The 12,949-nt window shown below is 51.7% G+C and overlaps 4 protein-coding genes across 4 annotated transcripts; 1 reads left to right on the top strand and 3 right to left on the bottom strand.

The window, feature by feature from the left end:
* Positions 1 to 1,931: 1,931 nt before the first annotated feature.
* ISF_01765 (Citrate synthase) lies at positions 1,932 to 3,543 on the top strand (the record flags this gene model as incomplete). Its single annotated transcript, XM_018845372.1, has 4 exons — positions 1,932 to 2,048; positions 2,114 to 2,178; positions 2,246 to 2,439; positions 2,501 to 3,543. The coding sequence occupies 4 exons, from the start codon at positions 1,932 to 1,934 to the stop codon at positions 3,541 to 3,543; spliced, it is 1,419 nt and encodes a 472-aa protein (XP_018707095.1).
* A 346-nt stretch (positions 3,544 to 3,889) lies between these two features.
* ISF_01766 (hypothetical protein) lies at positions 3,890 to 4,814 on the bottom strand (the record flags this gene model as incomplete). The annotated part of the gene is made up of 2 exons (XM_018845373.1): positions 3,890 to 4,321; positions 4,803 to 4,814. 2 exons carry the CDS (start codon positions 4,812 to 4,814, stop codon positions 3,890 to 3,892), a joined length of 444 nt encoding a protein of 147 aa, XP_018707096.1.
* A 4,814-nt stretch (positions 4,815 to 9,628) lies between these two features.
* On the bottom strand, positions 9,629 to 10,678 carry ISF_01767 (hypothetical protein; the record flags this gene model as incomplete). Its single annotated transcript, XM_018845374.1, has 2 exons — positions 9,629 to 10,245; positions 10,303 to 10,678. 2 exons carry the CDS (start codon positions 10,676 to 10,678, stop codon positions 9,629 to 9,631), a joined length of 993 nt encoding a protein of 330 aa, XP_018707097.1.
* A 1,143-nt stretch (positions 10,679 to 11,821) lies between these two features.
* On the bottom strand, positions 11,822 to 12,658 carry ISF_01768 (hypothetical protein; the record flags this gene model as incomplete). The annotated part of the gene is made up of 1 exon (XM_018845375.1): positions 11,822 to 12,658. One exon carries the CDS (start codon positions 12,656 to 12,658, stop codon positions 11,822 to 11,824), a length of 837 nt encoding a protein of 278 aa, XP_018707098.1.
* Positions 12,659 to 12,949: the final 291 nt, after the last annotated feature.

Here is a 12,949-nt window from a genome sequence, read left to right on the forward strand (position 1 = left end):
ATACTGGTACGGCAAAGGCGAGGTCGCTCTGTCTTCAAGTACGAAACTAGGAGAAGAAAAGTAAAGCTCCGGCAGTACGCGATGGTCGAAATGCAATCCGAGCTCTGATGCTGCAGTCGATGGGCGCGAAGCGCGACGGTCCTGTTTACTAGGGCGGCGCAAAGGCAAACGCAGGCGGAGCAGTCACTGACGCGGCAGTTTATTCTCGCCTCAGGGAGGATATGGCCGATAAAAGTAGGGGATTAACACGTGTCGCAGGTCAATACGAAGAGGCAGACTGGCAAAAGAGCACGGCCGCTACTTGAAAGGACGAGAAAGGTAGATGTACGAGGAGTGTTGTTGATGGAAATGATGCCAGCGTTGGTGGCGGAAGGTTGATGCAGGAGGAATTTTGCAATGCCTGGCGGGGGCTGGGCTGGTTAGGATAAAAGGTTGGTGTCATGGGTTGCTTATGTAATGCACTATTATTGCGTGTGGCCGCTGGCAACTCACAGTGCTCACAGTGCTCACAGTTGACAAGACAAAAAAAAAATCAAATTTGCATGGCGGCCGAACTATGGTGAAATGGAGTATGAGCGCTAAGCAATTTTGGGATGAGTGAGATTCTGCAACGTTTATTTTGATGATCATCTTCCTTGCGATTAATTTTGTTGAAAATCGCAGCTATGATTTTTGTTTCTTAAATTATCGTCAAGTCACGATGGAAGTGTAATGGAAGGCTGCACACGCCGAAATACAACGAATAATTGAGAAGGTACCTATCCATGGCTATCGCGGGAGTGGGACCAGGGGAGAGATAAGAAGGGTAGGTCTCGGTACCTAGGGAAGTTCACAAAGGTCGCGCGCGTCTCACCTTTGTTGTCCTGGCAGTGTCGAGTGCCGACCGCGATAAAAAATCGGGGGATATCTACAGTAAAAAGCAGGGGCTGCCAAGCAAAGAAGTACTCGAGGCAGGTAACGATCGGACTTTTGGCGTTTTGAGTGTGGCGATGGTGCGGGAATTACTTCTCAGAACGAGGATAGACTGAAATACGGTTCGGTATCAGTGACAGGGGAGCCTTGCCTACGGTGTAACTAACTCTTTTTTCTTTTTTTAACGAAGAAGCGAGTGTTGGGTGGAAGCTGAAGAATTGCGTTGGGAGATTTGGATGTGCCAACAAATTCGTAGGTACGGATACCACATCCTGGTATCACCACCTTATCTGGTCGCGTTAAAATTTGCATCGAGAATGACGTACTTTGGGGGATTCACAGGCGGGTGCCCGCGAAGGGCTTCGTCCGGCAGAGCCGCACACGGTGGGCCGCAGGTCACTCTTAGGCAACTGACCGCTGAACCGCCATGCATTGTTGTTCGGGGGTACTTTGGATGCGTTGGAGGAGGTTGCAGACGAACATCAGGGGACAGTGGATAGCATAGCCTGGAGGCTTTGACTGCGGAAGACTTGCCCACCAGCAACAACAAGAGTAGGCTGAGCGCAGTAACAGTTCGGCAGGATGACAGGCTCTTCAAACGCTCTTTTCTGTCATCATCATATACGTAGACTAATAAAGTAAACTTATTGCAACATGGTAGCGTAACCATGCATGCAACATTATTTTTCTGGTTTGCTGAGCCCACCAAAAATTGAAAGCCACATCCCCCGGGCCGATGCTGAACCCATACATTTTTTTTCCCGGCTTAGCGGGTTGCCTGCTGGCTTGGCCGACTGTAACTGGCTGTCTCTCCCGCTGGCCGCTGGCCCGTGTCGACCTTCTACTAAGCCGGCAGATTCAGACAAGGGCCTTCTTACTGTCCTTTTTTTTCCCACCTGCTCTGCGCTTTTTTACCCCCTTCTCACCCATCCCATCTTGCACCTTTCTTGGTCCTCGCCCCTACTCTCCGTATTTGCCTGAATCAGTTCCTTCTCGGACCAGTTCACTTCTGGTACACAATGGCTTCCGTCACCCGTCTCAGCAACTCTGCCCTGAAGGCTTCGCTGCGCGCTCCCGTTTTCGGAGCTCGTTCTGTTGCCTTCAACTCGGTCCGTTGCTACTCCGCCAAGACTCAGGTCCGTCCTCTCCTCGCTCCATTCGCCATTTCAATTCACTCCTTGCTGACATGCGCTCGCTGTAGACCCTCAAGGAGCGCTTCGCCGAGCTGCTGCCCGAGAAGATCGACGAGATCAAGGCCCTTCGCGCGTTCGTAACCCGTCACCCGGGCTCTCCGAATCGAGACCAAGTATTAACCTTACACCTTCAAACATAGTGAGCACGGTTCCAAGGTTGTCGACAAGGTCACCCTCGACCAGGTCTATGGCGGTGCCCGTGGCATCAAGGCCCTCGTCTGGGAGGGCTCCGTCCTCGACTCCGAGGAGGGTATCCGTTTCCGTGGCAAGACCATCCCCGAGTGCCAGGAGCTTCTCCCCAAGGCCCCCGGTGGCAAGGAGCCTCTTCCTGAGGGTAAGAATCAAGAATTTCGAATTCAATTGACCCGCGCGCGACTGACCCGAACCCTCCGCAGGTCTCTTCTGGCTTCTTCTGACCGGCGAGGTTCCTACCGAGCAGCAGGTTCGCGACCTCTCCGCTGAATGGGCCGCCCGTTCCGACATTCCCAAGTTCGTCGAGGAGCTCATTGACCACTGCCCTACCGACCTCCACCCCATGGCCCAGTTCTCCCTCGCCGTCACTGCTCTCGAGCAGACCTCGAGCTTCGCCAAGGCCTACGCCAAGGGCATCAACAAGAAGGAGTACTGGACCTACACCTACGAGGACTCGATGGACCTGATCGCCAAGCTCCCCAACATTGCTTCGCGTATCTACCAGAACGTCTTCAAGGGTGGCAAGGTTGCCCCCATCCAGAAGGACAAGGATTACTCGTTCAACTTCGCCAACCAGCTCGGCTTTGGCAACAACGCCGACTTTGTTGAGCTGATGCGTCTGTACCTGACCATCCACACCGACCACGAGGGTGGCAACGTCTCTGCGCACACCACCCACCTGGTCGGCTCTGCTCTCAGCTCCCCCTTCCTCTCGCTCGCCGCTGGTCTCAACGGTCTGGCTGGTCCCCTCCACGGCCTTGCTAACCAGGAGGTCCTTAACTGGCTCACCGAGATGAAGAAGGTCATTGGCAACGATCTGTCCGATGCCAACATTACCAAGTACCTCTGGGACACCCTCAAGTCCGGCCGTGTCGTCCCTGGCTACGGCCACGCCGTGCTCCGCAAGACCGACCCCCGCTACATGGCCCAGCGCGAGTTCGCCCAGGCCAAGATGCCCAACGACCCCATGTTCCAGCTTGTCAGCCAGGTCTACAAGATCGCCCCCGGCGTCCTGACCGAGCACGGCAAGACCAAGAACCCCTTCCCCAACGTCGACGCCCACTCCGGTGTCCTCCTCCAGCACTACGGTCTCACCGAGTCCAACTACTACACCGTCCTCTTTGGTGTCTCCCGCGCCATCGGTGTTCTTCCCCAGCTCATCATTGACCGCGCTGTCGGCTCCCCCATTGAGCGCCCTAAGTCCTTCTCCACTGCCAAGTGGATCGAGCTCGTCAAGAAGCTGTAATCTGGACACGGTGCTGTGTATTTGACTAGACGCAATAGAATTCAGGAGGCGGGGTTGTTGTTACTTTAGACCTGTGGGTGTTTTTGAATCTTTTTTTTTTTCGTTTGTTTTGCCACGGATTCGGAATGCTGGAAAAAGCTACCTTCAAACGCAACAATAGCGACGACTCGCAGTTGCCGGGACGGCGTTTGATTGCTCTGTTTTCTGCGAGAGGAAGAAAAAGGGTGGTAACGCAGTCGTTACAACCAACTGCTCTACCCAGCAGATGAAATGTACAATTAAGTAATGGATGAAACACCAGACTCTACTCTATGCCTCGTTCTTGCCTGTTCGTAGCAGCTTTACACTATTGATTAGCATATTGAGTGAGGCGACTGCGGATGTCTGCACTACCAAAGCCGGTGGTCTCGCCGGAGATGACGGATCCAACTTCGGGGGCGGCGGCACCGGGGGCGGCAGCACCGGCACCGGCGGCAATGAGGCTGCCTGTGGTCGTGGCGAATCCTTTCACCGCGGCCGTCTCGCAGGTGCTGGTGCCGCTCTTCTCCAGGTCGCTGGCTACCGTTGTCCTCTCCTCGATGGTCTTTGTCGCGTCCACCTCTTCCTTCTCCCTTGTCTTGCTGTCCGTGTCTTTGTTGCCTGTGCCCTGTCCCTTGCTGCTGTCCTTGCTCTGGTTGCTTCTTGTCCTTGTTCCTTGTTCCTTCGTCTTGTCCTGGTCCTGATGCTTGCCCTTGTCCTCCTCGTCCTTGTCACTGCGGATGGCCTCGGGAGTTGCCGTCTGTAGTTTTGCCAGTCAGGGAGCTGAGCCGAGAAACTTCCCATGGAGGAAGATGTCGTGGAATGATAGTCCGTATATCCGCACCACCAGGTAAAGCACCACCAGGTAAAGCAGCTTCAGCTTCGGATGTATTTGATGCACAATGCAAGGGAGGGCATCTGGTAACTAGGGGTCAAAAGAACGACACCCACTAATACAATGCAAGGAGCTACTATAATATTGATGATCGGCTGACTTGCCGTTCCTTGGCGACCGCGAGTCAGGAGTTGTCATCGTGCGAGTGCCAGGGCGGGGATGCCTTGACGAGGAAGGGGGAGGGAGGTTAGGGTCAGTGGATGGTGTTTGCCAGTAGACCCTTGTTTCAATAAACGGTCAGAAAGTCTGGATGAAGTACAGAAGCTTCGAAAGCCTTTTGCGAGGTGCCGTCGCTCGTGGTCGTTTGACATTGCTATCATGTAAGTTGGTGTTTTTTTCTGCAAACGCTGTCAGCCATATTTGGCCGGCGTGTGTGGGCGGCAACCAACTTAAAGTGTGTTGCAGTTGGACAGCGTTGGCCAGACTGAAGCACACGGATACAATCGCCAGATCTTGATCCTAGTCTAATGTAAACTAAAGGTTTATTTTGTTTACAATTTTCCTCATGTGTCTATGTTATTTGTTCTCTGCACTGCAACGTTAACTTGGCGCCGCAGGTTCCGTACCATGTACCACGAAAGCGCCCAGTGTCTCTTTGACAGTTGTTTTAAGGAGTAGCCACCAAGTAACATTTCACAGAGGCCATAGCCACTCATAAAATAACTACTTGAAGTTGTTCAATAAATTGTGAAAGTAATGTGGCGGTACTTTCTCACCAGACCTACAATGGGTGTTGCAGCAGGGCCACGCCGGCCTCGCTGGGCCTTACACGATACAGCATCTGCCCACACATCACAACCACTGTCTCACCCCTGTGCATCTTTGTAGCCCGCCTGCTCCGTCTCAACAGTCACGAGCATGACGTCAAAGGTTTTGGCGATGGACTTCAGGAGCAACCTGCTCCAAACAGACGGGCGCTATGAGCAGACAGCACTTCGCGCTCTCAGGTCTGCGATGCTTGTTACACGTCGACACTTTGACACATTGACACCATGTTGACGTTTGTACCACTCGGATGGGAGGCCCGTCTCCCCCTTCATACTAAGCAACGCGCCTTACCTCGAAATTATCGTTTCTCTCTCGAATTCCTCATCCCAAACACACAGCAGCATTTTCGATTTTCGATGGACAGGGAGGGAATGCGCCAACAGGCTGAAAACTGCCAACGCCTGTTCTGATAGGGATGCTCGCTGGTCCGACGACAGCGACGACGGACCAGGAGCGCTGCTCAGATCTAGAAAGAGATGGGATGCTGTCGGCTGTGCAGAAGGATGTCTCGGCTACCTCGAAAAAGCCCTCGTCTCTAGTAACCCCCCCAGCCTCGGAAATCCCCTTGTCACAGCTCAACTGATCATGGTACAGGTGTAGAAAATCTTTCGCCGGAAAAGAATCTAGATGCTAGGTTGCTCAGAAATAGACTATGGTCAATTCTCTCTACTTCTTTCTCTCCAATCTCCAAGCTGCGGCTGCTGACGTTCATGTCCCGCTACCCAGTGTCCGTGTCATTCGGCCAAGTTGACGGACGAGTTATTTGCACAACTCTTCAGAGAAAAGAACGGCGTCAAGGCTCTGATTGACAAAGGGGATCGAGTCCTGCTTCCCTTTGATGATGGCTCCCCGGGTCGACCAGCCGGCGTCTGCGTGGCAGTACTTGCATGCCGGCGAGTTTTACCGCCCCTCGGCCGACTACATGGACCGCATGACCCAGGAAGCCGGCAGGCATAGAGCTAAACTCTTGGGCATCATCAGCGACGTGTCCCTGGTCCGGCACTGTTGGATGCTCGGCAAGGAAACGAAACAAGTCAAACGTGCCCACGAGTCTCTTCGGTACGAGAACAAATACAGCGAGCCAAAACATGAAAGAATGGCGGTTTTTCCTGATTCGGTGTACGAGGGCTTCTCCGAAACGTTTAGAGAGAAGGACTCCACGTACATACTTCCGCGAGCTTCCGCGTCTTCGCGCCGAACTAGAACGAGGCCATCTGCCCCATTTGTGCTAAACTCTGCTCTGCTGAAACTTTTGAAGGGGAGAACTGGATGTAAGTCTTACAACCTCCTGGCCTGGTGCGTGTCGGCCTTCCTCTTTCTTAACTAATCCTCATATTGCGCTACTCATCTAGAGAACATGTTTATTAAGACGTCTGGCCGTACGCTTGCCCTTTTTCGGAGTGTGTCTTGTATCACCGTCTTTACTGTGATACACTGAAGGCAATGGTAGCAGTATATGTACGATGTGCACCTTTCTGACTGGGTTGATTACCTGCCCTGTACCGTGTTGTGGCGGTGCCCAGAGTGCCAGCTTGTCTCGCCCGAGGAGTTTAGTAGCCGTGGCGCGGCGATTGCGTCGGCGGCCATCCACCTGGCGGTCGACCACGACGTCAACACCGCCATGTGGAAGGGAGGAGTAGCTGCATGTCTCCGTCAGCCAGGAGTATGCCCTATATGACGCTCTACGTTCTGGTTCTAGGGCGGGCCGTCGCCGTTGGGGTTGTGCGTGTCGAGATGTGCATCGCAGAGCACCTGCACCACCTCGCGAGGCCGCTCCGCTGGAAGGGCGCTACTGACTCTGCGCTGGCTGTCCCGAAGCAACCTTGGACCATGTTCCTTGGAAGATAGGGATAGGCGTCTTAGACTCTGACCGTCGCCTTTTTCCGTTGTTGGCTTCTGAGAGTGGTGGTGGCGTGTCGGGGCTTCCACTGAACCTCGGCGTTGAGCTTGGCGCGGTATGTGATGCTGGATCGGTACACTGGTTAGCAAGAATAAAACGAGGGCAATGATTTAGTAGAAATTCGAAAGAAAAGAATTATCAAGACGGATGGATTATTGGGATGAAACTTTTGCAGTGCCGTCTTGATCAAGGGTGACTTCACTGGAGGTAAACGAGCCCCAGCGCTGGGGCTGGCTGACTTTTAATGCAGGGAGGGTCTGTGCAGAATTTATGAAGACGTATGAACTTGGCGCTTTCATAATCATGGGAGTGGGAATCTTCAACGCCTTATTAGACTCAAGATTGAGAATGCACAGACGAGCCCCCATATTGAGCCAAAGCTACCGAAGTGTCATCGATTGTGCGTTTTTATTAGACTGAACGTTGCAATCATCACGGACGGGCTTTTGAGTTGCAGTTCTTTGTTTGCTTATCCCCGCACAATATTGACTCGCCGATCCTTGGAAAGCTGGCCGTTTTGGTGACTCGGGTGGGTCTGGTCGCAAAGTAAAGGGACGAAGAAATGGCCCCCAAAAAAAAAAGGACTTGCAACTCCCTAGCATGCATGGAGCATAATCTACACTAAAATAAGGGCACGTCGATGGAGCTAGTTACCGTTGCACGATGCTGCCGGCGCTAGTTACTGTTGCCCTGCGCCATGTATTTCATCCCTCGTCACAGTATAAATAAACTCGCTGCTGCATTCCACAGGCGTCGCGGGTTGACAGCTGCCTTGACCCGCTACACAAAGGGGGAGGGGGCAGGGTTGGTTGAGTTGAACCAAAGTACCGTGACTGGGCGTTGGGCCGGTTTTGCAGAAAAGGGTCGGGCCTTCTTCTTGGGACAAGAAAGTTGTCAGACAAGGCGCGTCGGGTAGACAAGGACATGACATGGCCTGCCTACTAATGGAAATAATGCAAAAGGGAAAAGAAACGACAGCTCAGACAGCAGCCATCCTGTTTCACTGCATGGTGGCGGCCAGGTTGGTGGTGTGAAGCCCCTCAACGCAACCGGCTTCGCTGAACGACAACTTGGCTGGGATGGTTGCAAGCTGAAAAAGCTGAAAGTTGAGGTATATCTCCGTAATAATCGAAGCAAACGGGACTTCCGGGGGGCGAATCGCTGCCTGAACACCCCCCCCCCCCCCACCCTTTTAGACATCCTTGAACCGTATCAGTTTACAAGGCATTTTATTAACGTCTAGTGAGCCTGTGAGAGAGGCTGTACTAAATCTCTGGGTAATCTCAATACTTATAAAGTAGGTACATAGGTAGCCTGTACCTCTCACCACCAATGCCTTTGTAGGTATGTACCAACTATGTTATCTAGGTACCTGTAAGACTGTCTTGACCAGCCAGCAGCCCACTAGACGGCAGAAATACATGTACTAACTGAGTTTGACCATGTCCCCAAAACACCCCACCAACGAACGAGACAGGTACTAACTACCTAAACTACTAATACATGGTAGACCCGTGGCACATTGTAAACACAACACATGAGCCGTGAAATTATTGCACCCATTCCCTAAATAATGCACACTGATGAGGAGGAACAAGGGAAAGAGCAAGAATAGAGAAGAAGAAAAAACGACTGGAAAATCGAGGTCGGGCATGTCAGTACTACCGGAGCGCAGATAATTCGAATAAGCTTACTTGAAAGAGATTTCAATCTTGTTGCGACTAATGTCAGCCAGCGCAGAAATTCGAGAGTTCCGGATATTAGGGTGCGTTTGTGTCATCCGATTCCTTCCCAAACGAAAGAGATTGGCCGCTGTCTATCGGGGGCCATATGTGCACAGCGTGCCTTGAGAAGCCGTCGCTCCGGTCTGTCCAGTTGGAGGTCTTGGAGGAAACACTCTCGCTGCAGGCGTTGCCCTCGAACGACGGGCATGAACCTGAGGCAACTGATTCAGCGGTAGTCCGTGACATCATCCGTGCCGTCAAGCTCGGGTTCGTGAACTTGTAAGACAGTTCAAACATGTGTCTCGCGACGCAGTTGTCAACTTGGCTGTGCGTGTCGTCTTTTGCGCGCTCAGCGGGTGTTGTAGTCTCCTGCCTCTCTTCGTTAGACGAGCTGGTAGGCTGCTCTAGACTGGCTCGATAGCACGTTCCGCAAATCGGACAAGTGTCAGAGGGCCGACGACAGGATATGTAACGCAGCTTAGCCTTGCTGAAGGCATCCTGATTCTTCTGCTTGCCGTGATGCGTGTATTGATGGTGGACCAAGTCACGGGCCATCACTTCGATCGACCCAAACTCCACAGGAGACATGCATTTGCACTCTGGGCATCTCCATTGAACGTTTCTTTGCAAACGGATGACACCACTTGGCGTATGGTACCTTGTCATGTGGCTTTTCCACTGTTGAGGGGTTTCGAATGACGGTGGGTTGCTTCGATCGCAGTTCGCAGCTAAGCAGACGTAAGGCTTCGCTGTATGCAAGAAATGGCGTCTGTTCGAGCGTTAGCGGGGTGATGATTGTGAAAGTAGTGGTAAGTGCTGGGCGACGTACTCAGTCGGGTTCAGATTGCCTGAAGAAGGGCTGCAACATGTCTCCCCGCAAATGGGACAGTCGGACTGGTTTTCTGGGGTGCAGTCTACTGGCACACTGCTCTGCTCGACGGGTAGCCTCATAGACGCAATCTCAGGGTCCTGCGCATCCCTGCGCTCTTGCTCACCATAGTCCTGCTCGTAGAGTGTTTTGTAGTGTGTGAAGATGATAGCATCCGCCAAAGCTTTGAACAGGCCAGCAGGCTCATCGTCTGACGCCGTGTCCTGGACTGTTTGAGGGCAGACGAGCCAATTGAGACCCAGATTACACCACCAAGGCTCCTTCGAAACGATTGCCGGCTTTAGATAAGGAAAATCGGCCCGAATGAACTCAACCACGTCACGGACGAACCTGGGGTTCCCGCGTCTCCTCCGGTACGCGGCCACTCGACACCCGAGCCCCGCTGGGGTGTAAATTAGTAAGTGGTAGGTAAATTCTTCTAGTTGTGTAAGTGACGATTCGATGTTGGGAAAAGAGGGATCGAAATGACCATCGGGAAGAACGGAAACGTCTTTGGCTGAGTTAAGAGCTGCAATATTGCCACGTTAGCCTCCTCGCGTGGAAGGTTGAAATGCTTGTTACATACCATACACCAGGGAAGACTGGACATTGCCCAGATGGTTTTCTATCTGGGACCGAAGCGGTCTCCTGGATGGATCTAGCAATGAGTCGAGATTTTGACCTTGGCTACGCCAGATACGAATCAATTTAGCCCACTGCAGGAACCTGATGTGTGCGTGTTCGAATCGACGTCTGTCCTTGCGCTCGAGGTACAGCATCTCAATCGCATCAAAGACGTGTTCGCAGAAGTTGACCCTTGAAAATATCGGGCGCGCGATGCGGTGCGGATTTGGATTTGGGAGTAGGGAAGATGGGGAGTATTGATCCATGGTGGAAGGCGGCTGAGATGGAGGAAATTGCTTCATGATGGAAGATGGCGGAGATGACGAATGTTGCTTCATAGTGGAAAATGGTGAGGGAGCAAGTTGCGTTTAAGCTTGCGTCGGAGGGTCGATAAAGAAGGAAAGAAGAGAAAAAAAACAGAAAAGAAGGCGAGAAAGAAGAGAAAATGGCGGGGGGTCGGATATGGTCAAGGGAGACAGACGAAAGGTCACACAAGAATTATCAGTCAGACTCAGCCAGCTAGGAGCAGCCACATTTTTGTTTGTTCACTCTTCTTCCCGTCTCAAAAGTCTCACACCTATATATTTACGACTTCTTCTCGGCCTGGGCCGCCTGGCATGCTGCACGGAATCCTATTGGATCATGCGGATACATGCCCAAGGACCAGAGCATCGAATCAGCCACCCCCCCCTTCCATCCTTCCTTCCTTCCTCGCGTGCGAATCTTGGCCTGTCCTACCCTATTCTGAGTCTGTGTCTGTCTTGGTCAGGTCATCAGGTCATACCCCTCTTTGTATTCTGAGGCAGCGCATCACACCACTTGTCGCCATTCATGCGCGGACCGTGCAAATATTACGGTGCACGGAGAAAGTATGTACAGTAACTACATACTGCATTGTGATGCCTACTCCAGAGCAGGCACGGGTACGCATGCGGCGATTCGGGGTGTTTGCTCCCAGAGCGTGAATACAAACCCAGTTGTCTGACTTGACGCATAATGTAGCTGAATGCAACCATGACGACTATTCATTCAGTGCAGCCTGCTTGTTTTTTGCCCCTTCCCTGAAAACGAGTCCTCTCGGTCAACACGTCCAAACGAAGGGTGGCAGCCACGTTTCATCAACCAAGGACAAGGAACAATCACACAAGGCAAGCGCTGGAGTTTTTTTTTTTTTTTTTTTGGAGTGAGCGGCAGGAAAACAGGGAAATGCACCTATGTATGCATCCGTATGTAATGTGCTAAATTGTCCGTCCCAGTCATGCTCACTACATCGAGGTTCGATCATCAACACGGACCAGATGTAGGGCAGAACCGAGGTGAAGCAAGATCAACAGGAATACAAAAAAGATGCAAGGATATAAAAGATGAGAAAAAAATAAGATGAGAAAAAAATAAGATGAGAAAAAAATAAGATGAGATAAGATGAGAAAAAAAAATAAGATGAGAAAGTTTGAATGGGGTAATATGTACTATAGGTATTCTTAAAGCAATGTCATGGGGACGATCCAGCTCACAACGTGCCCGCCTCCTGTATATTCCTCTCCAACACCCGCTTCCTCCGACTCGCTTTCGATGTCAACCTCAAATGTATAGTCCTTGTCTGGATCATTCCTAGCATTGCTCTTACTCTTACTCTTACCCACAAGCGCTGCTCGGTGGGTATATTTTTTAGCCTCGAGTTGCTTCTCCCCAAGGATGTTGAATTTCTTGGTGTAACGCAGCTTCGTCAACTTGACGGCAAAAACATGGTCTCCCTTCACGGTCGCTTGCTGACCTGAACCACCTCCGCCTGCCCCCTGCATGCCTGCTCCGATCCTGGCTGGACCACAGTCAACTGCTACACCCCCTCTACCCTTCGCCATTGTGTCTTGACGGATGGTGACGGAGAACTCGTCGCACAGCAGCACGGCAGTGACCATGTAAACGCGACCGCCAAACGTGTCTAGGTGCTTCTGCACCGCTGGGGAGCAGTCGACGGCTTTCAGGTAGTCTTCTCTCAAAAACTCGACACGCTGCCCACAAAGTTGGGGGATGGCAAAATTCTTGGAGAAGCCCTTGCTCTTTTCCATCTGGAAACGACCATTGATGACACCCGAAACCACGTCGGTAAGAAAAGAAGCATTGCAAGAGCTTGCCTCTTTCTCATCGAGGGTAGCGTCGTCGTAGTTGAAGGCTCTGGTGCGATTCTTATCATAATCGAGGATTTCGCCAGGATTGATGATGGACATGTCCTGTGTGCCAGTGATAATGTGGCCAATCAGCAAGTCATCTCGATGGATGAAATCCGATAGAACATGGTAGTTGAATCTTTGGGGCATTTGAAGAGTCGTGACGGTTGTCTCACTAAGAAATAGCGAACATGTGCAAGGGCAGGTGTAGAGTTAGAGATGATTACAAAGTGGCATAAAGACTTGCAGCATGCTCTTGTTGTTTCATTTTCATTCTGTTGATGAGGCCCTTGGTGTCTTTTATACCTTTCTTCTCTTGCATGTCTTTCCTATCCTTTGTATCCTTTTTTACTTTAAACCTGTCTTCAATACTGTGAGTATGACCAGAACTGACATGTTAACGTTAGTTAGAACGCCACATACTGTACATACATAGATACG

Source organism: Cordyceps fumosorosea (assembly GCF_001636725.1).
Source record: "Cordyceps fumosorosea ARSEF 2679 chromosome Unknown scaffold_3, whole genome shotgun sequence".
NCBI classification, from domain to species: Eukaryota; Fungi; Ascomycota; class Sordariomycetes; order Hypocreales; family Cordycipitaceae; genus Cordyceps; species Cordyceps fumosorosea.